At 38.8% G+C, this 25296-nt stretch overlaps 2 protein-coding genes across 3 annotated transcripts; both read left to right on the top strand.

Annotated features, from left to right (window-relative positions):
- The first annotated feature begins 1173 nt into the window (after positions 1–1173).
- On the top strand, positions 1174–9886 carry cbx6a (chromobox homolog 6a). 2 transcript variants are annotated; one of them, XM_081383889.1, is made up of 6 exons: positions 1174–1311; positions 1890–1933; positions 4534–4599; positions 4970–5036; positions 5188–6165; positions 6656–9886. In XM_081383889.1, the coding sequence occupies exons 1-6, from the start codon at positions 1237–1239 to the stop codon at positions 6656–6658; spliced, it is 1233 nt and encodes a 410-aa protein (XP_081240015.1). In that variant the 5' UTR covers positions 1174–1236; the 3' UTR covers positions 6659–9886. The 2 variants fall into 2 exon arrangements, with proteins under 2 accessions (XP_081240015.1, XP_081240014.1); XM_081383888.1 differs by lacking the exon at positions 6656–9886 and having other exon boundaries at positions 5188–6529.
- Positions 9887–12403: 2517 nt separating this feature from the next.
- On the top strand, positions 12404–25199 carry gtpbp2b (GTP binding protein 2b). Its single transcript, XM_081383712.1, has 12 exons — positions 12404–12789; positions 13495–13521; positions 13624–13808; positions 14672–14777; positions 15313–15510; positions 15661–15835; positions 15995–16214; positions 16484–16619; positions 16702–16760; positions 18454–18625; positions 18714–18878; positions 21717–25199. The coding sequence occupies exons 1-12, from the start codon at positions 12613–12615 to the stop codon at positions 21903–21905; spliced, it is 1809 nt and encodes a 602-aa protein (XP_081239838.1). The 5' UTR covers positions 12404–12612; the 3' UTR covers positions 21906–25199.
- The last annotated feature ends 97 nt before the right edge of the window (positions 25200–25296 follow it).

Genomic DNA, 25296 nt, shown 5'->3' with positions numbered 1-25296 from the left:
AGGATGCAGGACAATGCATTACATCCAATGCATTGAACTAACTTTTCTGCATCAGAAACAGAAAGCATGTTCCGGAGCTTAGCAATGTTTCTGAGGTGGAAGAAGGCTGTTTTTGTAACATATGAAATATGATTTTCGAAAGACAAGTTGTTGTCTAATATAACTCCCAGGTCTTTAACTGAAAAGGGTGAAGTAACAGTACATCCTTCAAAATGCAAATGGCATTTTAAGGGATTCTGTGTACCGTTTTTTTGTCCAATGAGTAATACCTCAGTATTATCTGAATTTAATTGAAGAAAATGACTGGTCATCCAATATTTTATATCTTTAGCACATTCAGTCAACTTGAATAATTTAGATTTCTTCTGGTCGTATCATCGTCATAACAGTGGAAACTAATTCCATGTTTCCATGGTTAATAATATTACCAAGTGGCAGCATGTATATTGAAAATAGCTGAGGGCCTAACACTGACCCTTGTGGCACTCCATAATATACAGACTTTAACTTGGATAATTCACAGATAAACAAAATGGTAATGGTCTGAAAGGTATGATCTAAATCACCTTAATACCAATGTAATTTTGTTGTAGATTAAAGAGTATGTCATGATCTATAGTGTCGAACGCAGCACTGAGCTGAAATAAAACTAGTATTGAGATACATCAATGGCCGGAACAGCTAGAAGTAAGTCTTGAATCTGTAATTTTAACAAGCGCAGTTTCTGTTCTATGATGGGGTCTGAATCTGGACTAATATTTCACATAGATATAATTTTTAATTTAATTTTTTTTGCAGGAAGGCATTAAACAGAAGTTGCGATAGTCTTTTCTTCCCTATTGTGAGGTGTATCCGAGTGAAACAGCTTCTCGAAGACGTCTGTGCAAGTGGGAGGTGAATTAAAGATATAAAATACTGGAATATTTCATTAAAAACAAGAATTGTTATTTTTTTATTTTATGGTGACTTTAATAATTCAACATTCTGTTATTGTGATATAGGAAACCAACGATTGTGATTTACATTTTTTTAAATTTAGTTTAATATTTTATCCTATATATCAAGAAATATATTATGAGGAAATGTTCTAATATTTTACTACTTCTCGAGCCGTTTCCAGGACTACCGGGGCTAGTTGACCCGGATCACGTGACAGCGCGGGGTTTTGTTGCTGTCACAGATTTTGTAAAGTGAAGTGCCGCGAGACAGAACCGTCTGGAGCGCGCGCACTAAAAGATGGAGCAGGAGCTGTCGGCGACCGGAGACCGGGTTTTCGCCGCGGAATCCATCCTGAAAAGCCGCGTTAGGAAAGTAAGTAAGAAAAAAATAGGTTTAGGGTGGCTGGGGGTGTTTTTTTACGACGCAAAGTACACAGAGGGGGGTTCGTCTTTCATTTGTTTCGCGATGCGGAGCTTCAAGGCGCCTGCAATGACAAGAGGGGGGAGGCCTACTTGCAGATGTTTCCCTGTTTAGCGACCCAGTGCGTTTATTTACATTGTCAGATTGGAAATAACAAGTCGAATGCGGGTCATTTGGATATGCGACTTGAGTTTATGTTGTAAAATTGGGTTGTGCTGTGCTGGGAACTGACAACAGCCCGCTAAAAGAGCAGCAGGGGGAGTCTAAAAAGGGACAAAGTGTCTGGCTTGAGTCCATGACAAAATCAATGCATGCTGGCTGACCCAAGATTCAAAAATCTCAACAATGCAGGAGGATCGAGTAGTTTAAATACTGCACGGTGTCATGCCACATGGTCTAAGTGTTGGTTGTGCTTGTATTAGGTTAAATTGAGACTAACACACTTTACTGACCCAGTGACCCCCAAAAATCAAATAATTCTTTAGTTAGAGTTAAATAAAGAGGATTTTCCGTTGTCTTTCTGTTTGCAGGGTCATATCGAGTACCTGGTGAAATGGAAAGGTTGGGCTCTAAAGTAAGTGTGTAAAATATATAAATATTGCAATGGATATAATTTCACTTAGAGTTGCAATGCAAACTGTTTTTTAACCTTTTCTGTTGTTTGGATGGAAAGGGACTTTCTTTCTTTTGCATGCATCGAGAATTAGGCCTTATCGCAGAAGTGTCATTTGGGTAGCTTAAAAAGGTCAAGTAGTGTTCTGACATGATATACTACTTCTAAAACTATTTTAAGAAAATGTATTCGTTTTTATTATAATGCATGCATTCTTGATGGACTGATAGAAATTAAGAGCTATGTATACAAATGTATGTATAAATTATTATTTTTTTTTTTATTCATTTGTCACACCACAGCACTATTTAAAGGATCTGTAACAAAAAAAAACAAAAAAAACACATATATATATATATATATATATATATATATATATATAAATAAGAGATGCAACGATTTAAGCAATAAGCAATAATAAAGTAATTATTTTCACCATCGGCTGATCAGGATTATATCGTGTCAATCAAAAGGGGGCGTGTGTTCAGACTGCAACCCATACTGTGTGGGAAGAAAATCTTGTGTTGAATTTAGGGCAAGTTAACGCGAGAATAACGCATTAACAGTTTAAAAATAGCTATGTTAAAACAGGCTCTATTTGACCCTATAAATTACCCATTGTTCAAGCCAGGGTTGCCAGGTCTTCAGTTTTTCCCTACACCAAACATCATTTGTAGCTCGCCCCCATCCAATAATTGCAACAAAGTCTTAGCTTTTAAATTCTGTCCATTTACTAGGGATGCACTTACTAGGCCTGGGCAATTATTATTTTTTTTTTTCGATTAATTGTTTTTTAAAATATGGTCGATTCAAAATCTCATTTTTTTTCCATATTTATTTATCTATCACCCAAAAACAAGTTAAAACCAGACCATTCTCAGTAGTAACTGAGTTATGGTCTGGCAAAGCTTCATTAATAACTCATTTCCAAAGGGGCGTCACCAACGGACGTCGCTCAAATGCCTCTGGGCGCAATTGGATAGACCTAAAACCAATCAGAGCGATCGTCATCGTGTAAAGCCATATGCTGCGTCCTAAGTTACGCTACGCCATAAAAGTATCTACTCTTTTTGTGAAGAAAAGGTATTTACTTTTGAATGTGTAGCAAAAAAGTAGGCAAGCTTTGGGACATACTACTTCGTCATCTTTATCAGACGGATCTGTCGCGTGCATCCTGTCACGTAAAATGCCCTGTCAATCATCTTGTCACAGTTAAAATCCTCTATTAAATCTAATTTAATTTCCTACCGTTTCGGAGAGAAATGTAGTAGCACGTTCATCTGCCAGTGGGTCTTTCATGGAGACTGTCCTCGTGTGTTTACAATTTGAATATAATAATGCATTTAAAAGTTGATGCGCTTCACCAACAGACGTCGCTCAAATGCCTCTGGGCGCAATTGGATAGACCTAAAACCAATCAGAGCGATCGTCATTGTGTAATTGTCTCTGGTAAAGCCCGCCTCAACGTTTCTGATTGGTGCCGCGATTTCGACGGATTAGAAATGGGCTTGAATGAGCTCTTTGCCAGACTACTTGCAGAGCAAATCTAAATTTGCCGGAAGTTGTCTGGGTTTTCCCAGGCTACCAAAAGCCAGTATTAGTTTTCCTACACTGTTCATAGGCTTGCAGCCTCCATGTTACAGCGAATGCTGTGAGATTTTATGTTTGTTTTATCTTAAACATAAAATAACCTGATCCTGTTTGTTCTGACTTGTCCAATTTTCAGCATCAATTTTTCATCTTGCATCAAAATCCTGTCTATTCATTGTATGCATTTGAAATATAGAGTTGGGTTCTGTTTTAATGTACCCAAGTGTACCTAAAATAAAAAAGAGTTTAATATACAGGTTTGTGGCTCTTAATTTCTTTTTATTAATTAACCACTTGTAAACTTATGTTCACTGTTCTTTTTAATAAATATAGGGTTTGCATTAAATCTATATTCATTGAGTTGAATCGGGAATCAAAATCGAATTTAGAATCGAAATCGAACCGAATTGAGAGCTTTAAAATCGAAATCGAACCGAATTGGGACATCTGAATCGATACCCAGCCCTAGCACTTACCTCAGAAAAGTTATCCAATGCTATAAAACAGGAGCTTATTATTAAATTAAATAGAGGAGCTTATTTACTGTTAATTATACATGTATGCTTGATTACATTTGTCATGAAGACAAGTGTTCATGAAAACTAACTTATGTGCAACTGAGTTGCATACAAACACTTCAGTTTTTATTTGAGTGTGATTATTATATCTGAAAATCAATACCAGTTAAATATAAAAGCTCTGTTGTTAATTTTCACCTCTAATAATATAGTAATGTACCAAATGAGAGGATTCCCTTTATATTTTGCACCATTATTTGGGAGAGTAGATCAAACTGTCGGCAGATATCATTCTGAATAGTCGGCTATCGGTTTCGGCAGAGAAATGTAGTATCGGTGCATCTCTAATAAATACATCAGTTTTTTTTAAACTGAAATCTTGATGGGGAAATCTTGGACCTTTAAACCTTGTACCCATCACCATTTTAAAGATTCAAATGTTTTGCAATATAGACACAGCACATGGGAACCAGAGGAGAACATCCTGGATGATCGTCTCATCGCGGCCTTTGAGCAAAAGTGAGTGTCACTTAAAGACTTGCCTTTACCTCTTAAAACCTAAATTCTAAAATGAAGTAAAGTTATAAAAATGTATAGAATCAAAATATTTATTCTATATACAGTGTGTACATATGTCCCATCAGTTCTTATTTTCAATGTAAGCGCTAAGTAAAGATTGTTTACATTCATTCTTTTTCTTTTCTTGCTTTATTTTTGCAGCTTTTTGCTGCCAGTCAGTCTGGAAACTAGCCTCTATGATGAATTTTTAAACAAAGAAGATTTGTATTACACTTCAAAGGCTTTCATTTTGATTGTTATGGTTTAGGCTTGACACTAAAGTGATGTCATATTTTCCTTGGCTTAAATGGTGCTGTCCCATATTTCATAGGGAGCGGGAGCAGGAACTTCACGGCCCAAAGAAACGTGGACCTAAACCAAAAAACTTTGTACTAAAGGTTTGAGTTTTCTTAAAATGTTCTTAGAAATATATGCTTTTTTTGTTTTAAATGTTTTAATACAAGTTAATGCCTTGAGTGTTTCAAAACGTACAACTTCCTGTTTGATATTTTAGTACTTCTCGGTCATATTTGCTTTTTGCTTGTCTAGGCACGGGCACAGGCGGGTGATAGACCTCGAATCTCAAATCCCAGACGCACTCCACCTCGCACCACTGCGAAGCCTCCCACCTCTTCCTCTTCTGCTAGTTCAGCTGCTCCTCAGCCTTCACCATCCTCTTCCTACTCTACCGCTCCAACCCCCAGAGTGCACTCTCTCGCTGCTGCTCATAAACTGAAGAAAGACATCCATCGTTGTCATAGAATGTCTCGAAGACCTTTGCCACGACCCGACCCTCTGGCTGACCCAACAGGATCCACATCTTCGCCCCGTCCTCCCATCTCCCCATTCTCCGAAACTGTCCGCATACTCAACCGCAGGGTAAAACCTCGGGAGGTTAAGCGGGGACGCATAATCTTGAACCTGAAGGTCATTGACAAAGCTGAAAATGGTGGAGTAGCTAGTAGAAGGCCAGCGCAGTCGTACACGGGGCGGGCGAAAGTCCCATCCAGGAATCGCATCATTGGGAAAAAGCATGGGGACATGCCTTATAGGCCATTCCAGCATCCTATGAAGATGTTGGGCTTCCCAATGTATGGCCAGCCATTCGGGCTTCACCCCTGTGGGCCAATGTCCTCCATGGCCAATGAAGGGTCCAATACTGGAGCCAATCAAGGTGGAAGCACCTGTGGTTGCCATTCCTCTCCTCAGTACCAGCCTTCACTTTCTCCATCCAGCTCCAGTGGGTCTAATGGCAGCTCCCCTTCATCTCAGAAACAACTGACCCAACCTGAAGCCCCTACTTCAACTAAATTGGGCTCCCCAGCCTCATCACGTTCCCGAGATGCCTCCAAACCTCACCCAAATTCCAGCCAGACGCCATTCCTCCCTTCCTCACCCTCCTATTCGTCCTCCCCATCATCCTCTCTTGAAGACGAAGACCAGGGCTCTCCGAATCTCACCACTTCTCGGGGCCGAAAACGGAACCTTCGGCATCGAACCCAGCCGGGTCAAGCCTCGGTCAGCCAGGTTAGTGACCGCAATACTGCTCCACTTCATGAGGAAAACAGGGTGCCAAAAGAGGGGGACCCCGATTGGCACCCTGAAATGGCACCCAGCTGTGCCAATGTAGTGGTGACTGACGTCACCACAAACCTTCTCACAGTCACCATCAAGGAATTCTGCCATTCTGGAGCGGGTTCTGAACCCTCCTCCCCTTGCCAGGCTGACAACCCACCCACTCCCACCACAGCTGCCTCTTGAAAGTCCCCCCCTAAATGCCAACAGCCAAAATATCTGCCCACTTAACCCCATGAGAACTTGCCATAATGATATTAACGCACCCTAAAATAGTTGCCGTAATTGAAATTAAAAATGTATTTTTGGTGAAATTAAGAAATATTGAAGTAATACTTAAAGGCAGGGTTGCTTCCCTTGACCTATACTTTTTAAACAGCATGATATATATGATGGTTTTGTAGTACTTCATGCCTTTCTTCCCCCTCTTTTTTTTCCCCAGTGATCCTGTCTTTCCACAGCCTTTTTGCCCAGTAATTGCACCTTGTCTTGTCACCACCAGTGCTGTAGAGACCGCCATTCCCATATCTCCAGACCTAAAGTTCAGAATCCACCCAAGAAATGTTGATCTCAACAGCTTTCTTGGACTCGAGACGTTTTTTTTTTTTAATCTTTTGAGGTGCATTGTTATTAGGATACCGACCACAAGATGCTTCACTCCTGCTTTGGAAGTTCAGCCAGTGTGGGTGAAGATCGTGTATCTGCACACGCACTTGTTAGATAACACTTATTGTGGCAATATGCCTATTTAGGCATCCAACCCGTGCATTGATCTCGCCAACTGTCTCCTTTGCTTACGAAGAACCATTGCTCATGAAGAACCCATGTCATCATTGCGCTCACTAGATCACCTGGGCGTAGACGTGACTGTATTTATATGCACCAAGCTGCGAAATCCTGAGGACAGTTAAGTTATTTCCTTCCACTTGAACGCTTTGATCCAGATGTCTGCCGAGACTCTAAACTGACTCAAGTGTGAATGCTGAGGACTGCATCTAATGTGTGGTACTGTACGTTAAGCCTTCCACACACTCAACAACCCACTTTCCTTATTGGAGAAGTTCCTTCTCATAATTGCCTTCTGACTACAATAGTTTGTGTTTCAAGTAATAGTTACTGTATTTTCTGGGGGGTTGGTAACCAGAGGTAACTTCTCTCAGAACTTGATTGAAGGAGTTCAAATGCCATTTTAGAGACTTTTAGAGTAAGTGGGTCTCAAACCTACCAAATATAACAGATTGCCTTCTTTCGCACTCTCAAACGATACAGTCCGGGACCATGTTCATGGCGAGTGTTGTGCTGGCGAGCTTGTCATCAGGTCCGACCAGGTGCTAGATTGCCGATACAGACCTGGGATAAAGCTAGCTTGTTTAGTTAGTAGGTGCTTGGGATGTGTCTGTACCGATATTGGTATTGGTCCAATCATATCAACCTAGATATCTATCAGTCTAGTTCTGAAAACGATATCTGTGCATCGGTAGCAGATACATAGATATACATGCATAGATGCCCCATTAGCGGCTGTTTCTATGGGCCGCTATACTTAAGCCGTCCGCCATATTGAAACGGTCAAAGCCGGTCCGTGAACATTCGAGAGCAAGTTAACTGAGCGTCTGCAACCATAGTTAGAAGCATGTTTGGTCTGCAATAGACTTCAGCAGATAATTCTGCTAAACTAACACAATACACTAATACAACAAAACATTGAACAGTTAACCTTGGATTAACTTGAGTTGATACATATAAAAACACAACCAGCACATTCTCACCTGTGAAAGGTTCTTGCAACTAGAAGCTGCACAATGTTGTGGCATCATTGATTCTTACTGTAATTAACGACACGCTGACCGTTATCCGATGGCAGGCGCGTCGTCTCTGGAGCGGTCGAATGTGGCATCCACGTATATATATCTATGAGCAGAGACACCGCTCATGTCTATTCCACTTTGGTTGTAGAGTGTAGTTACAAAGGTTAAAGGAATAGTTAATCCACAAAAATTACATTCTGTCATCATTTACTCACCATCATGTTGTTCCAAACTCATACCAGAATGTTGATGCTATTTTCCATACAAAGAAAGTGGATGGGGAACAGCAGCTGTAAAACTCCAAAATGAACCAATGACTCACGCGCTGTATTCCTTGTTGTATGAAGGCATCCGATAGCTTAGTGTGAAGTGATTCCTTAAAAATCTGTTTTAGAAAAGTTTGCTTGACAGCCTTGGTCCCCATTCACTTTCATTATAAGAAATAAAGAGCAGCTTGGACATTCTGCTGAATACCTTCTTTTATGTTTCGCTGAAGAAAGGTTTGAAAATACAAGAAAGCGAGTACGTGATGAAAACTTTTGAGGGGAATGAATTTAATATTTTAAACAAGCTAAATGGTTTAGTTGCGTTATGGTAACTTTATTATTTTAGAATTTTGTGGGAATCTTTTCACAGGCTTATTTTGGGGGGCAATCCAGCAAGCAATATTAGAATCAGGCCTAAAGAAACAGGTTAACACACAGTTTATGGCAGCTACTAACTTGGTTGTACTGAAGGATGATAAATTGTCCTTCCGGAGGGCAAAGGCAAACCTCATTATACGTTTTAATTATAGAACACAATTAAGTTCCACTTGTAGTCATATAGCCATCCTCTAATGGAGCACTTTTACTCTATCACTGTGCCTTTAGGGAGAAATGAACCTTAGAAAAATATGGCTTTTTTTAATAGTTTTTCCCAAAATTATTTACAAATATTGACAATTTTTATTATTTTTAGAATGTGAGTGTGTGTGTGTGTGTGTGTTTATATGAACTTTTTAAAAACTTTAAACTGCTTTGTTTTACCGGCTTCCAAACATTAATGTGAACTCTTTATTTTCTTTTTCAAAGTCATCAAACATTTATCCCAGGTCTGAAATAATTCATGTTGTTAACTTATCCCTGGTGCTGCCCCACGATGGGCGCCACGTTTGGTTCATATGTACAGTAATATATCTAATATCGAAGCATGTGTTGCATTTAGCTGCTCTGTTCGACCATAATGTTGTTCCCTTTCCACAAACAGCCAAGTCTTTGTTTACCTTTATATCCGTAATGTTAGAAAATAGATGTTGCTATGGTGTGAAACAATGCAAGATGGTTTCTCCTAAAGAGGTAGCTTAGCACTATGATAATATGTGGCCTACATTTCATGCAATAGGGCTTGTGTTTTCTGGGATGTAGCCACCAGGGACCATCACGGCACAGACAAGAGATTATGTTTAAAAAGGTAAGGATGAAGGTATACTGGAGGTTACATGCTCAAATATCAGTGTCTGATGTTTTTTATTTTTATTTTTTTTATTATTAATAATAATTTTTCGTGCCGTAGAAGTGAATGATATGTGCTGCCTTTATTTTATAGCCATTGTTGTTCAATTTTACTAGTCTAATTTGGGTTTGAGAGCGTATAGAACCCAAAAACAGAATTAAGTGTGATTTATATGAGTCATCTCTTTGGTAATGTGTAAGGTTAATGCCATTGATGAAGCTGATTATGATAATGAACTTGTTGCTATGACATTGTAATGTAACGGATGCATGATTTGAGAACCCTTATTGTACAGGTCATCTAAATGTCATAGCCTACTGTTGTTGTTGCTTTGTGTGTTTCTTGAAAGAGGCTTTTAATAAAATCACTTTAAAGACACTCTTTTTTTGCCAACCACTTAATTATATTGTTTGTTAAAATGACTTTTCATTGATTCTGAATTGTTTTGTTTTTCATCCCAAATGATCTATCTTTAAATGCATAAGAATGGCAGCCTTTGAGAAATCGCAGTAGTGATGTTTCCCTAAAGGCCATGAAAGCAACATGTTTTCAACCACGAGTCTAGTTCTCACGAGAGATTTTCCGTCTGTGCACCTCTGCTCTCTTGTGGGCTTCACTCAGGACAACCACATGCTATGAATAGCTGAGAAGTTTCTGGACTAATTACATGCCTTTATTTCTGGCTGTAGAAATGCCATAATCATTATATGATTCTTAATGGGAGCACAAAGTTCGATTTGTGAATGACCACAGAAACTATAAAATTAATCATTCATTTGGAGAGACGTGAAAAACGATATTATTGCGCCTCCTGCAGGACCTGGGTATATAACGACTATATATAGACACACATAACGATATAAACTTCGATAGATGGACAGACATAACAATAATTGTCTATATAGGCCTGGATAGATACACTAGGATATATATATATTTGAATATATATATATATATATATATATATATATATATATATATATATATATATATATATATATATATTATATATATATATTTTTTTTTAACAAAAAAAATCACGTTACAAATAGTACAGTAAGAAAATACAACAAAAGTAACAGAGTTGCACACTAGGGTGGTTAATGTAGATCTACATGTTTTAACTGCTTTTTGCTTCATAGAAAAATGAATTGAGTCAATATAAAGCTCCATTTCTTTCTTAAATGATATAAAACAGGGGTTTTGACAGGAAAATTTACATTTTGTGAACATGGAATTTTGCCATTAATAGAATAAAATGTATTCTATAAACCTGACTGTGCTTGTCTCTATAATTCTCCAAAAGACCAAAGATGTTTCCAAAACACAAATTGGTCATCAATGTTCTTTGTGATAAACTCACATTTTGCCAAAATGGTCAAATTGTAATTAAATATTAATTAGGTGTAAGCCAAACCTTTTTCCACACAATATTCTCTGTCAATTGATTCCAGTATGAGTAAATATAAGGCAACGACACATTGTTTCTTTGAAATAACGCTCTTATGGATCTGTTTTGTGAGTTAGGGGAAAAACAAATACTACCTACATAAGAACTTACTATAGTAGATGAGGATTGTTGAATATTAAGTATTTTCTGATGTCTAAACGGCATACAGATTTCAGGAGATATTGCATCAAAAACTTTTGCATAGTCCCCTGGTGTTACAAGAATCTTATAATGTGCCAAAAAACTCACTATAAGTGAAAAGAAACAATGATTTACGTTTATATATCCTTATTATTCCATATATAATACTTATGTGGTGAAAAGTTGTGCTTGAAAATCAAGAACCATGATAAAAAGGACTGGTGATGAAATTTGAAATTCAAACCGAATTTTATCAATCTCTTTACAATTTTTTTTTTTTTTGTTAAGATGCAAAGCCAATGCTATAGTCTGGAAATACCCTCAGCCTTTGTTATAGATCTCTTCCCCTTAAAAAAAGATCTCTCATAAGCCATTGCTTAAAATTTCCTTTTTGTTTTTTCAACAAGATTGAAATTTAGTAAACACCTTTTGTGCTGATCTTTAGTAATGACTATTCCCATTTTGTTAAGGGAATATCTTAAGAAGCTTCAGAACATGAACTGATGGCCAAAAGCTCACATTTAGCCAAATTTAAGTATACACCATGCCCTTGAAAATTCGCAGATTAATTCAGTGGCCACAGAAATTTAGTTTTCGTTTTGAATGAAGAGTGTAGTGTCATCAGCTAATTGGGTTATTTTAATTTCTCTATCAGCGATACCTTTCATTGGCCTTGATTTAATATGAGAAGAAAGAAGCTGACTTACTAATAAAAAGAGGTATGGGAGACAGGACACCCCTGCCTAATTCCTCTAGTAATACTGAATCTACTGTATACACCATTTAGTAACTTAATACACTGAAAAAAAAAACAAAAAACTGTTCGTTTAACTTAAAAAAAAGTAAGTTACCTGGTTGATTTAAAATTTTGAGTTCCTTGAAATTACAAAATTGAGTTAAAACAACTAAGAGATTGGTTTAATAAATAGAAACTCAAAATATTATGTTATCTGAACCACATTAATTAAGTTGAGTTTATTTGACAAAAGATTAAAAGTTGTGATAAATCAGGAAAATATTTTTTTTTACAGTGTAGAACAGTAACCATTTTTATAGAGGGTTTTAATTTTTTTTTTCAAAATCAAATAGCTATCAAAAATTAACTGATGCTCTAATATAAACCCATTATCACTAATCAATCCTGAGTAACATCCAAAACTAATTTTATATTATTTGTTATATGACGATTTTTCATGAATCCAAAACAGTTTTTAATCTTCTATCTTAAATAATGTCCAACAAACTGACAGACGGATAGTTTGTGCTTGACAGGTTGGATGACGAATGTTTGACGAGTGTTGGAGGCGGGGCTTCGACTGAGGAGGATGTCGCTGCGCTCATGGCTCCCAGACCGCGTATCCCAGTGCAATACTAAATAACCTCAATGAAAGGAAAAGCATTGCCTCTGTTTATAGCAGAGAAGTGCATTTTTAAAACATACATATATATTTAAATTTTTAGTTTAACAACGTAGCTTTTTAAATCTCCCTTGTATGCGAGCGAGCTATGGATGTGCAGGTTGCAAACCACTGCGGCGTCAAGTCTGCAGCGAAACCGCAGAGTGCGGCTGAATGCGGGCTAGAAAACGCACCAAAGAAGAAATCCCGGACGAGAAGGGGCAGAAGAGGGAAGAGACGGAGGGGCAAGAAGGCCAACGAGCCTCCGCCGTTTCTCCCACCGGAGGTAAAGGAACGTTAGATGTCGGATCATGCTAACATTAGCCAGTGGAGATGATTCCTACGTGTATCAATAAACACAATATCAGACAGAATCTGGTGTAGCCTATATAACATAGGCCTGTTCTCTACATTATAGGGAATCAGGATATTTATAACTGCAAACGTGCCAAGTGATATTTTAAATGCACAAAATTGGTACCTCTCGTCAAAATATCGTGCAGTTATTGATGCTTTTGTAAAATGATCATAAATTAATATTAGAGCAATTTTTAAAGTGTAAGAAGTTTTCTCTGTGTTTTGTTTTGTTACATTTTGTTTGCTATTTGATGACAGTGAATACTAGTTTACCACAGTAAATAATACTTTTATTGTATGATTTTAGTTGGTTAGAGAAGGCCAATGCACCTGACAGAATTAACAGGCCAAAATGTACACTTTTTAGGCAAGAATGGATGTATTATAATAATAATTATGTTAGATAATAGTTCATCAAATCTATTTGACCAAACTATTAATAGTTTGCAAATAATAAAACGCTTATTTCTTTATTTTAATGCAGTTTCAAATAAATACATTTTATGCGGTTATTATTTATTTTGTGGTATTATTGTTTTTGCCAGTAAAAAAATAAATATGTGCAAGAACTGATTTTTGCAGGAATTTATATTTAATTAATTGTTTTCCCCCCAAAATATCTTCATGTTTTTAGGCTGAAGAGGGGAACATTGAATATAAGGTATGCAAACCCTACAATCAATCACAATCTGATTAAGTGACATTGAAGTTCATTCTGATTTTTATCATCCCGGTTCATCCAATCCTGTCTTTTTTCACCCAGTTGAAGCTGGTAAACCCCACGCAGTATCGCTTTGAGCACTTGGCAACGCAGTTGAAATGGCGACTGCAGGAGGGCCGGGGGGAGGCGGTGTATCAGATTGGGGTGGAGGATAATGGTCTGCTGGTTGGACTTACAGAAGAAGATATGAAAGCATCACTTAAGACTCTTCGCAGAATGGCCGAAAAGTATGTTTTATTTTCATTGATTTTATTTTAAGAATATTTATTTTAATTTTAAATATTTTTAGGATTTAATTACTTAATAGCTTTTCATTAAACTCACGAACCCCCTGCTATTTAAACACAAACTCCTGTCTGGGAAACTCTGACGTAATGTAATATTTATGTTGTTGATAACAAAGAATGTAATATAATTTCTTACTCTTTGTATTTTTATATCAATATGGTACAATATTATCCTATTCAAATCAATGTGGTAAATGAGTTAGGTCAAAAGTAATCTAAAAGTAATCCAAAAGTAGTCAGATTATATTACCTTAAATGTGTAATGTAATGGATTACATTACTAACTACAATTTTTGTCATGTAATTTTGTCATGTAATTTTTGTCAAGTAATCTACCCAGCACTTGCAAACATGTCACAATATTCTTCATTTAAATAATTCCCGCCCAAGTCATACGGAAAATAAAAGGGTTGCCTGGTTGAGTTTGTAAGTAGTTTGTTGAAACTCGTAGTTATGGTAAGGCGCGTGACATTTCCCAAACACGCTTGAAGCACTTGACCAATCACAACACACCGGGCCAACCGACCAATCAGAGGACACTGCACTTTCTGAAGGAGGGGCTTCATAAAGACAGGAACTAAACAGAGCGTTACTGACAGACTGGGAAAAGAGGTGCTGCAAAAATGACAAATATGTGAAAAATGTGTTTTTTAACATTCAATCATTCTAGTAGAGCCCCAAAACAAAATCAAGACTTTGAAAAAGGGCATAATATGGCCTCTTTAATTCTTTAATGTCAACATGTTAGAAATGGCTTACAAGTGTGTTGTGATGTCTTGGTAAGATGCTGTGACTCTGCGCAGGGTTGGAGCTGATATCACACTTCTGAGAGAGAGGGAGGTGGACTGCGACAGAGCTCGACGGAAAATCGCAGAAGTTCTCGTGAGGAAAGTTCCAGATGACCAGCAGGTTAGCTTGTGATGCTCCTCAATTAGTTTCCATTTAATTTTCATTGTGAATTGTGGTTGTTGTAATTTTAGTCATACATGTACAAAATACACCTGTTTTATATATATATATAAAAAAAAAAAATCATAAATATTTTTTTTGTCATTTACTAAAAACAGAAAAGTTTTTCTTTTGCGTTTTTCACATATGACACAGCATTGTCAAAACTATCACACGGATCCGTGAAAACGACTAAAATGCTGTAGTATTCATGCCAGGCCAGTAGATGGCGATGTCACTTTGTAAAGAAACACTACTACGCGCCTATAGACTGAACACGTAATACAATGCATGACGTCACCGTTTTCACAAATTCGATAATGTTATCGGTTTCAAAAACGCAGTTTTTAAAAGTTTGCGTTTTCAGGCCCCCAAAACTCCATTGTCGTGCAAATGAACGGCCAAAACACATAAATATTTTTCAGTTTTTTTGTTGAAATTGGTTTTGTGTATACGGTCCGTAATGTATTATGCATTATTAAATTGGTGTGTGTAGTTCCTGGATCTTCGTGTGGCGGTTCTGGGTAACGTGGACTCAGGGAAGTCTACTCTGCTGGGAGTGTTGACCCAAGGCGAGCTGGATAATGGACGTGGCAGGGCGAGACTCAACCTCTTTAGACATTTGCACGAGATCCAGACCGGACGCACGTCCAGCATCAGTTTTGAGATCCTTGGCTTCAACAGCAAAGGAGAGGTGAGACAAATATTTAAAACCGTCAAGTACACTTTCATTTCTGGTGCATTTTTTTTTTTCAGTAGAGCATTAAATGGGATTTAACTCAACTACCTCCTTCTTGCCAGCATATACACATGTTGTTTTGAGAAATAATTTTCATCGTTTTAGGTTGTAAACTACAGTGACTCCCGTACAGCGGAGGAGATCTGTGAGAGTTCCTCTAAGATGATCACGTTTATTGATTTGGCTGGTCATTATAAGTACTTGAAGACCACCATATTTGGCTTGACAAGCTACTGTCCAGATTTTGCCATGCTGGTGGTGGGAGCCAATACTGGCATTGGTTAGTATTTATGCATATACTGATTTAGAAGTTTTGAAAGAGGTTTGAGAACATGTTTAATGAATAAGCCATAATATGTGGAACCAAAATTATGAAATATTTACAATAAATTCAATAAACATAGTTGTTTATTATTCTCATGCTGTAAAATTCTCTCAGCTGGCACAACTAGGGAGCACCTGGGTTTGGCGATGGCGCTGAAGGTGCCCATATTCATTGTGGTGAGTAAAGTGGACCTCTGTGGGAAAAGCACAGTGGAGAAAACGGTCCGTCAGCTGGAGCGAGTGCTCAAACAGCCCGGCTGCAACAAGGTCCCCATGGTGGTGGCCAACCCTGATGATGCCGTCACTGCGGCACAGCAGTTCGCACAATCCTCCAGGTACATGTGTGTGTGAGAAGAGACAGGTTATTATACACGTTTATTGCTGAAGTCCACTTATTCCTGACCACTTTCCACCTTCTCTCTGAACATTACTATTGTACAGGCTGTTTTTAGTACTGTACCTTTAAGATTTAAATATGTAAAAATGAGTACCTTACAATCTACCATACCACAGTTGTTCAAAATTAGTTTGTGTATGTGTCTGTGTGTGTGTGTGTGTGTGTGTGTGTGTGTGTGTGTGTAATGACGTATCTCTCTCCCCACAGTGTGACGCCCATCTTCACCCTCTCCAGTGTATCTGGTGAGAATCTGGACCTTTTGAAGGTCTTTTTCAACATTCTTCCTCCTCTGAGCAACAGCAAAGAGCAAGAGGAGCTCATGCAGCAGCTCACGGAGTTCCAGGTACACTCACACTCTAACCAACACCCATATGTGGTCTGAACTCTAGATGTCACTTTCATGTCAAATTGATGTGTTCTTACAGGTGGATGAGATTTACAGTGTTCCTGACGTAGGGACAGTGGTTGGTGGAACACTGTACAGGTCAGTCCACATCTGTGGTGTCAATCTCGACTGTCTGTCTGTTTAATTACTGTGTAACAGCCACCTAGCAATGCACTGGCAACCGTTCAGAACACTTTATGAAACCATAGCAACACCTTAGCAACCACATATTAACACCCTAGCAACCACACAGAACAACGTATATACAATATAGCAATGTTTTAGCATTGAAGCAGCTGCTTAATTGGCACCCACATATCAACCATTCAAAACACCTTTGCAACCCCAAGCAATGCCTTAGCAACACCTTTGCAACCACCCAGAACACACTTGCAACCACTTATCAATGACCTTGCAATGACTCGTAACACTTTACCTGTGCCCTAGCTCTGTAGCAGCAGCTTATCAACCACATAACAATGCCCACATAATCACTCAGAACACCTTCGCAATCTTATGCAATGCCTTAGCAACCACCCAGAGAGCACACTTGCAACCACTTATCAATGTCCTTGTAACCACTCATAACAATTTAGCAATGCCCTAGCTAGCAACAGCTTAGCCTCAGCAACACCTTAGCAACCACCCAGAACACTCTTGCAACCATCTTATTACTGTCTTACAATCACCCAGAACACCCTAGTAACTGCTTAACAATGCTCTAGCAACAACTCTGAACAACTTCTTAAACCCTAGCAACCACATGGCTACACCATTGGAACCGCCAAGAACAGGTTATCGGCTAACTAGCAATGTTTTAGCATTGTAGCAATACCCACATATTAATGACCTAGCAACCATTCTGAACACTATAGTAATCCCCTAGCACTCTAGCAACATCTGTGAAACTACTTTAGAACACATTACTCTAATCACATTCGCAACCACTCATAACACTCTTGCAACTGTCATATAACTCTCTCACAACGACCCAAAACACCATCACAACTGCTTAGCAACACCCTAGCAGCCATTAAGAACAACTTATCTACTGCCCATCAATGTTTTAGCATTGTAGCAACTGCTTTGTACCTACATTTCAATGCCCTAGCACCAAAACACATTTGCAACGCCCCAGCAACAGCTTATCAACCACTCAAAACACTTCCCAGAACCCTCTAACAACTGCTTAGCAACCCCTTAGCAACCACTCAGAACAACGTTCTACTGCCTAACAATGTTTTACCATTGTAGCATGTTCTTTGCAACTACACTTCATTGCCCTAGCACTAAAACACATTTGCAACGCCCCGGCAACAGTCTTATAACTTTCTCACAACCACCCAGAACACTCTTATCAACTGCTTAGCAACGCCTTAGCAACCACTCTGAACATCTTTTCAACTGCTTAACATCACTCTAGCAACCTCCCAGAACACCCTAGCCACAACAGAGCCTTAAAACTGAATCTAGAATCTGTAAACATTGAATATCTCTTCCTATATTGTCTATTGTCAATAGTGTAGCGAAGTGTGAAGCACAGCTAAACACAGATAAGTCACTTTCAAACCAAGCAGCTTTCTGTTGGTTGACACGGGAATCTTTCTCCCTCATGCGAAATCTCAGATCGCATGGATTCCGATTGAAATGCAAATTAGCAAAAATCTGCCAAATGACCGCAACTTAAGGCCTATATAACCTTCACACTTCAAGGCTTTTTCAAGCCAATCAATATACAACATGTCTCGACAAACTTCCTCTTCTAGTTAATTGACTTTCCATTCACACGCAGTGGTGTGTGTCGTGAAGGAGACCGGCTGGTTGTTGGTCCCACGGATGATGGGAGGTTCCTGAGGTTGAAGGTGTGCAGTATTCACAGGAATCGCTCCGGCTGCCGCGTGCTGAGAGCCGGACAGGCCGCCACGCTTGCGCTTGGGAACTTTGATCGCTCTTTACTACGAAAGGTCTGATCTCAAACAGAGGTTACATAGTCATATCTTTATGATGTCTTTCACTACGATGATCTCTTTTAAAGAGTGTTTATGTTTTTAGGGCATGGTTATGGTGAGTCCAAAAATGAACCCTACAATTTGCTGGCAGTTTGAGGCCGCCATTGTCCTCCTGTTCCACGCCAAGACTTTCCGCCGTGGTTTCCAGGTCACGGTGCATGTGGGGAACGTGAGGCAGACCGCCACGGTGGAGTGCCTCCTTGGGAAGGTGTGGATTGTTTGCTTCCTGACATTAAAGCAGGGATGGGTAACATCTGTCCTGGAGTGCCGCTGTCCTACAGAGTTTAGCTCCAACCCTGATTAAAAAAACCCAGAGATGGTCTTATTATTGGGAGATAGAAGGTTCCTTGGCTCGACCATTGGAGAAAGTGTAATGGCTTACTTGGATCACATGTGCTTTGATAACTAATCACATTACAGCCTTGACGTCATTGAATTTCATTGAGAGTTGTGCGACAGTCAATCACTGTTTGCTATGGAAGCTTCTTTCCGCCACAGAATAAAAAATAAAAAAGGTAATTGCGACTTTATCTCACAATTCTGACTTTTTAGCTCAGAATTGCGTGATATAAAGTCGCAATTGTGTGTTAAGTCAGAATTGTGAGATTTAAACTTACAATTGCGAGAAATAAACTTGCGATTCAGAATTGCATGTGTATATCTCGCCATTCTGACTTTATAACACGCAATTGCGACTATATCATGCAATTCTGACTTTATATCTCCTAATTGTGTGCTATGAAGCACGCAAGAGATATATATGTGAGATATAAATTCTTAATTCTGAGGAAAAAAAGTTCGAATTGCAAGTTCATATTGCACAATTCTGAGAAATAAAGTCAGAATTGCGAGATATAAACATGCAATTCTGAGTTAATTTCTCACAATTGCAAGTTTATATCTCACAATTCTGTCTCGCAATTATCTTCTGAAATCTTTTAGTCTGTGGTGGAAACAAGCTTCCATAGTTTGCATTTATCATAGAAATGAATGAGAAGTGCCGTAAACCGAATCATACCTATCACGCAATTGTCAATGACTTCTCTTATAAAACAGCATTTTTTTCAGTGTAAAGTCTAAAAATAGATCAATCCAAAACAAATGTTTAAGAACAAACATGTTGAAGATTAGCTGATGGGCTGTCGATTCATTAATTGATAAGCCGTTTTCCCACAAAAGCAGCTTATTCAGAGTTGTGAAGCCTCCATTAAAAAAAAAGCTGCCTTTGGACTCCTTCCCTGCCGCAGCGTTAGTAGGCTTTTTTTTTTTTGCAAACCTTGCAGGTTTAGTAATCCTAAAACATTAATTAGCTTGTCCCGGTGTGTTTGATTAGGGTTGGGGCTAAACTCTGCAAGACATCGCCACTCCAGTACCAACATTGCCCATAAAGGCTGTGTCTACATAAATCCACGCACATTTGAAAACAGCATTTTCGTTTCAAAATGCTCTCCTTCCATACAAGCGTTTTTTAAGCATTTTCCAAAAGTTTCGCATTCACACTGAAACGTCTGAAAATGCTAAAAAACCTTATAAGATGATACAGACATGATAAAGTTCTCATGCTATTCACCATTCTCTGATGCGTCTATGTCTGTCTATGTCACTGAATAAAACATTTTAAAAGATAATTGCGACTTTTTATCTCACAATTGCGAGTTTACATCTCGCAATTCTGACTTTATTTCTCAGAATTGCGAGATATAAAGTCAGAATTGCGTGAAATAAAGTCAGAATTCTGAGATATGAAGTCAGAATTGCGAGATATAAAGTCGCAATTGCATCTTATAATTCTTATAATTATAATTCTTATAAGTCAGAATTCTGACTTTTTTTCTCGCAATTCTGACTTTATATCACGCAATTCTGACTTTATAACACATAATTGCGAGTTTATATCTCGCAATTCTGACATATTTTCTCAGAATTGTGAGATATAAAGTTCAATTCTAAGAAAAAAAAGACAGACTTTTTTTTTAACTTAGAATAGTTTATATCTCACAATTCTGACTTTATAACACGCAATTGCGACTTTATATCATGCAATTCTGACTTTATATCTCCCAATTGTGTGATATAAAGTCAGAATTCTGAGATATAAAGTCAGAATTGCGTGATATAAAGTCGCAATTGCGAGAAAAAAAGTCAGAATTCTGACTTTATAACACGCAATTGTGACTTTATTTCATGCAATTCTGACTTCAAAACACGCTATTGCGACTTTATTTCACGCAATTCTGACTTTATATCTCGCAATTCTGAGAAATAAAGTCAGAATTGCGAGATGTAAACTCGCAATTGTGAGATAAAAAGTCACAATTATCTTTTTTTTTTTTATTATTTTGTGGCGGAAACAAGCTTCCATATCTTCCATACAAGCGTTTTTTAAGCATTTTCCAAAAGTTTCGCATTCACACTGAAACGTCTGAAAATGCTAAATTCACCTTATTGCTCATGCGTAAAACCTTATAAGATGATACAGACATGATAAAATTCTCATGCTATTCTTCTGGCAGGATAATTTTATTTAGCAAAATATCTCACCATTCACTGATGCGTCTATGTCGAAACTCACTCACAATTACAGTATATGTTTGGTCTAAAACGCAACTGACTTCATGTTTTGCCGCAGGACAGCAATTGCTAGTAAATGTTCTGTCATCTTTGCAGGACTGCGATATGAAGAGTGTGCAAAGTAACATCTTTAGAAACAGTGTGAAAGTGCACATAATAGCACATAACCGGCTGAATCGATCGGTTCAATATGTCACATGACTGAACATGCGTCATCGGTTTCAAACACCTCCGTTTTAATAGTCCACACTACAACACGGAAACAAAAAAGCTCAGTTTTCGTGGGACAAGCACGCTATCTCGGTGTAGGCAGAAGGCCACAACGGAGAGAAAAAGATGCATTTTCAAACGAAAACTTATGGTTGTGGACAAGGCTAAAGGAATCATGCCTTTACAAACCCACAAACCGTGTTCTGAAGAGTGTTGCTCTGTTTGCTTATCGTCACGTATACACGTGTGTGTGTTTGTCTTCTAGGAGGAGCTGCGGACAGGCGAGAGAGCCGTAGTGTGTTTCAGATTCTTGAAGCACCCCGAGTACTTGCGCGTGGGAGCCAAGCTGCTCTTCAGAGAGGGGGTGACCAAAGGCATAGGACACGTGACGCACCTCCTTCCCTCCACCCAGAACCACGTGCCTGATCAGAACCGCAACCAGAACCACAGTTAGACATGGCGGGAGTGAGACCATACGTCAAAAGAGGACACTTTCTGTACTTGCCTTGAGTTTGCATCCCCTAGTTTTAGCACACACCTTTCATTTCCAAGCAGATTTGCCTGTGTGTAAATGCTCTTCATTCCTGTGACATTTGGAGGGTTGTGGTACAGCGATTTAACGATTAGGGTTTATGTCTGCTGGGTGTAATGGTGCTTGGAAACCTCCCCTATTTTTTGCACACTTGCGTTTCACATCTTAGTTTAAAGCTGGCTGACCTTGAGGAAAGCATGTGGGATTTCCAGTCGCTAAGTTGGGTATCTGGAGCAGATTTCTGGAGCAGACTGCATTATAGATAAGAAAACAATCGTAGTAGATCGTAGAAAATTAGTTTTTTTCAGCAGTAATATTACTTCAGATCCTCAGTAGCATTAAATATGTACAGTGAATCTGGTGCACACACCTCGGATTTGCTTCTTTTCTTTTTACAAAGATTTACACAGAAAGGCTAAAAGCAAGATTCTAAGGGTGCTTTCACACTGGCAGTTTAGTTCGAAACGGTGCTCGGTTCACATGAAAAATTGCTAATGTGAAGACTGTCGTGCGAACCTGGGTCCCCAACAGGGTACCGAACCCAAGGCCCTGTCCCAAATGGCACCTAAACACTCGCGGCCTTCCTACGAGTCCGTACTTTGGTGACACAATGCCACTTTGACTGTCGGGAAGAAGTGCAGTTTCCCAGACAGCAACATAGTGTCGGCCCAGATCCGGGCCACATCTGGTACATGTGGATTCAACGCGTACCAGATGTGGGCCGGATCTGGCCCGACACCATGTTGCTGTCTGGGTTGGGACAAGGCCCAAGACTACCTGAAGGAGGTGGTCTGAGTTCAGTTGCACTCGACCTGTGGTACGATTCACGTGAATGTGAAAGCAAAAAAAAAATAACCTGCACATGCGTTTTAGCCGATGACGGTATATTTAGTTCAATAAAACAGCAGAAAGCCACCTTTCATGCGACACACATACAGTAAACCCAAGTGTCGTTCACCTTGCTGCGCTTAATAGCATCAAATTAATAAAAACACAATATATTGACCGCGTTCTGTTTTCGATCATGCGGCGTGCACGTTTCTGATGATGTTAGGTGAACGCTAATGCACCAGTGTTCGATAGAATCAAGTTGAGTGTGAAACCAGACCGACGCTGCGGGAGGAATCGGGAACAATCGCGCTCGGACCGCAGCAAACGTGCGAAAGCCCCCTTAGTGTAGGCCTTAAGTATACTTCAGTTTTGATGTGAACCCACTGGCAGTGTGTGTGCTATTTTCTCTTCAGAAGTTTTGACCAATAAAATAGTTGTTTGTCAGGTATCTCTTAACCCCCTCACACAAGTGCTCATCAGCACAGGTGTCTATTGATTTGTTGGACAATGAAACTGGAACACCTGGTTTTAGACCACAATCATTTATTGGTATGGTGTCGGCTCTCCTTTGGCGGCAAATACAGCATCAATTCGTCTTAGGGATGACAGATACAAGTCCTTCACAGTGGATTTTGATCCATTCCTCTTCCAGAACAGTGTCTTGGTTACTACCTGATGCTGCTGTTTTCTAACTTGCTCCTCCAAAATATCCCAATGTGGCTCAAGCATATTTGGATATGGTGACTACAGGCCATGGAGAAGTTCAACTTCACTTTCATGTTCATCAAACCATTCTGTCACAAGTCTTGCTGTGTGAATTGGTGCATTATCATGCTGATACATGTTCAATGTTTGAATCATTAGGAGCACATGGTCCTCCAGAAGGGTTCAGTAGTCTTTGGCAGTGTCACGCGTCCATCAAGCAGTCGGGAATGCCATGATATTGCAGCCCAAACCACCACTGATCCGTGCTTTTCAAAAAAAATTCGTAATTAGCAAAGTAAAAACCAAGTATACTTTGGGCTTTAATCTGAGCTCCACTGTATGATTTGTATGATCCTTTATGGTTGTTGCCTGTCAGACTGTACAATATTGTAGCAAAGAGTTTGGTTGTCCCGTTTCCTGCTTGTAGGAGCAGTTGTGATGATGTGCCAGAACTTTGTCGGAGGCTAAGATTTGTCAGGAAGGCAACTAGTAATGATTCCCAAAAATTGTCTTGAATGGAAGAATTGTTGCCCTTATTTTACAGTGCGACGCTTGCCGTAGTCGCAATGAAAACAAGGTTGTAACGGACAAAAGGACAGTCCATTTGATATGTTCTAACAAACTTCATGTGATAACGAAACTAAATGCACTGACAAAATGACAATTTATTGAATCGAACAATTCACAAATGGTTTTATGAGCGATTTTGTTTGCCTTTCATGAATAAATAACCACAGCCTTGTTGTTGTTCACGTAATTTAGTTTCTTTTCAGTGCGTTTGTTGGTGTGATGGGATTTCGCCCTCATCTTCAGGACAGAAGAGTTAACTGAAAGGGAATTTTTGGAGCTCTGGTGTTGTAAGACTAGTGAGGCATGACTGGGATTTTATAATCCTGATGACATTGTGCCTAATTATACATTTATTTTCACTGATATGACTCCAAAAACAAATTTGTGCATATTGCACGGTTGTTTGTAAGCAAATATAAGCGAGGTTTAGGTCATTTCAGATGGCTTATAGGCAGGGCCATCCTTAGGGCGGAGCAACCGGTGCGACCATGCTTGGGACGGCCCTGCGTAGAGGGTTGACTGAAATTTTAAGGCAGATTTGTGTGATCGCATTCGTCGTGAGCATGTACAGGAACCCAGATAACGATTGTGTTTTGCGTCTCGTTCACCTGTGCAGTCCTATTATGATGATATACAGTGCAATTATTAAAACATTGAATGTATTGATCATAGATTTGAGTGACCATTTAAAGTTACTAAACTAAAAATGTGAACGCTAATTTATAAAAGCTCATTTCATTCAACAATATTGAATATTTGGCATCATTCATGATACTTAAGCAGAATGCAAATGTCATTTACCCGTAAAAAACATTTTTGCATAGATTTTCACATGAACGATGTCAAGAATAGTTTTACTAACAGCTCTGCTTGTGTTTCATGAATGAGGCCCAATTTCTTTCACAATTTCAGCTATTGGTCAACAGTGCATGTTGTGCTTTCACAAATAATAATTAATATTGTCTGATGTGCAGCTGGTTGGCTTTATTATGTTTGGGATGTATCTTCATTTCATGTACTTCTGAAAAAAGGCTTCAAAAGCCTTCAAACCCGATATCCAATGCTATGCTATTAGTTCCTATGTAATAAAGAATTAATGTTTTATTGTGGAAACCCTTTGTTGTATGTAATTATTTAATTTTATTAAATACATGGAATACAATTTCAAAACTAGTGAAGCTCTTATCAGCACACCAATATAGATGAT

Source organism: Scardinius erythrophthalmus (genome assembly GCF_964197995.2).
Source record: "Scardinius erythrophthalmus genome assembly, chromosome: 14".
NCBI classification, from domain to species: Eukaryota; Metazoa; Chordata; class Actinopteri; order Cypriniformes; family Leuciscidae; genus Scardinius; species Scardinius erythrophthalmus.
The sequence above is the reverse complement of the archived record's forward strand: the minus strand, read 5'-3'. Positions and strand labels throughout refer to the sequence as shown.

Coding starts and splice junctions, on each gene's coding strand:
- cbx6a (XM_081383888.1), top strand. CDS start 1,237: ATGGAGCAGGAGCTGTCGGCGACCGGAGACCGGGTTTTCGCCGCGGAA. Junction 4,600..4,969: donor ATCGCGGCCTTTGAGCAAAA/GTGAGTGTCACT, acceptor CATATTTCATAG/GGAGCGGGAGCAGGAACTTC. Junction 5,037..5,187: donor CAAAAAACTTTGTACTAAAG/GTTTGAGTTTTC, acceptor TTGCTTGTCTAG/GCACGGGCACAGGCGGGTGA.
- gtpbp2b (XM_081383712.1), top strand. CDS start 12,613: ATGGATGTGCAGGTTGCAAACCACTGCGGCGTCAAGTCTGCAGCGAAA. Junction 15,511..15,660: donor GCTTCAACAGCAAAGGAGAG/GTGAGACAAATA, acceptor TCATCGTTTTAG/GTTGTAAACTACAGTGACTC. Junction 16,761..18,453: donor GTTGGTGGAACACTGTACAG/GTCAGTCCACAT, acceptor ATTCACACGCAG/TGGTGTGTGTCGTGAAGGAG.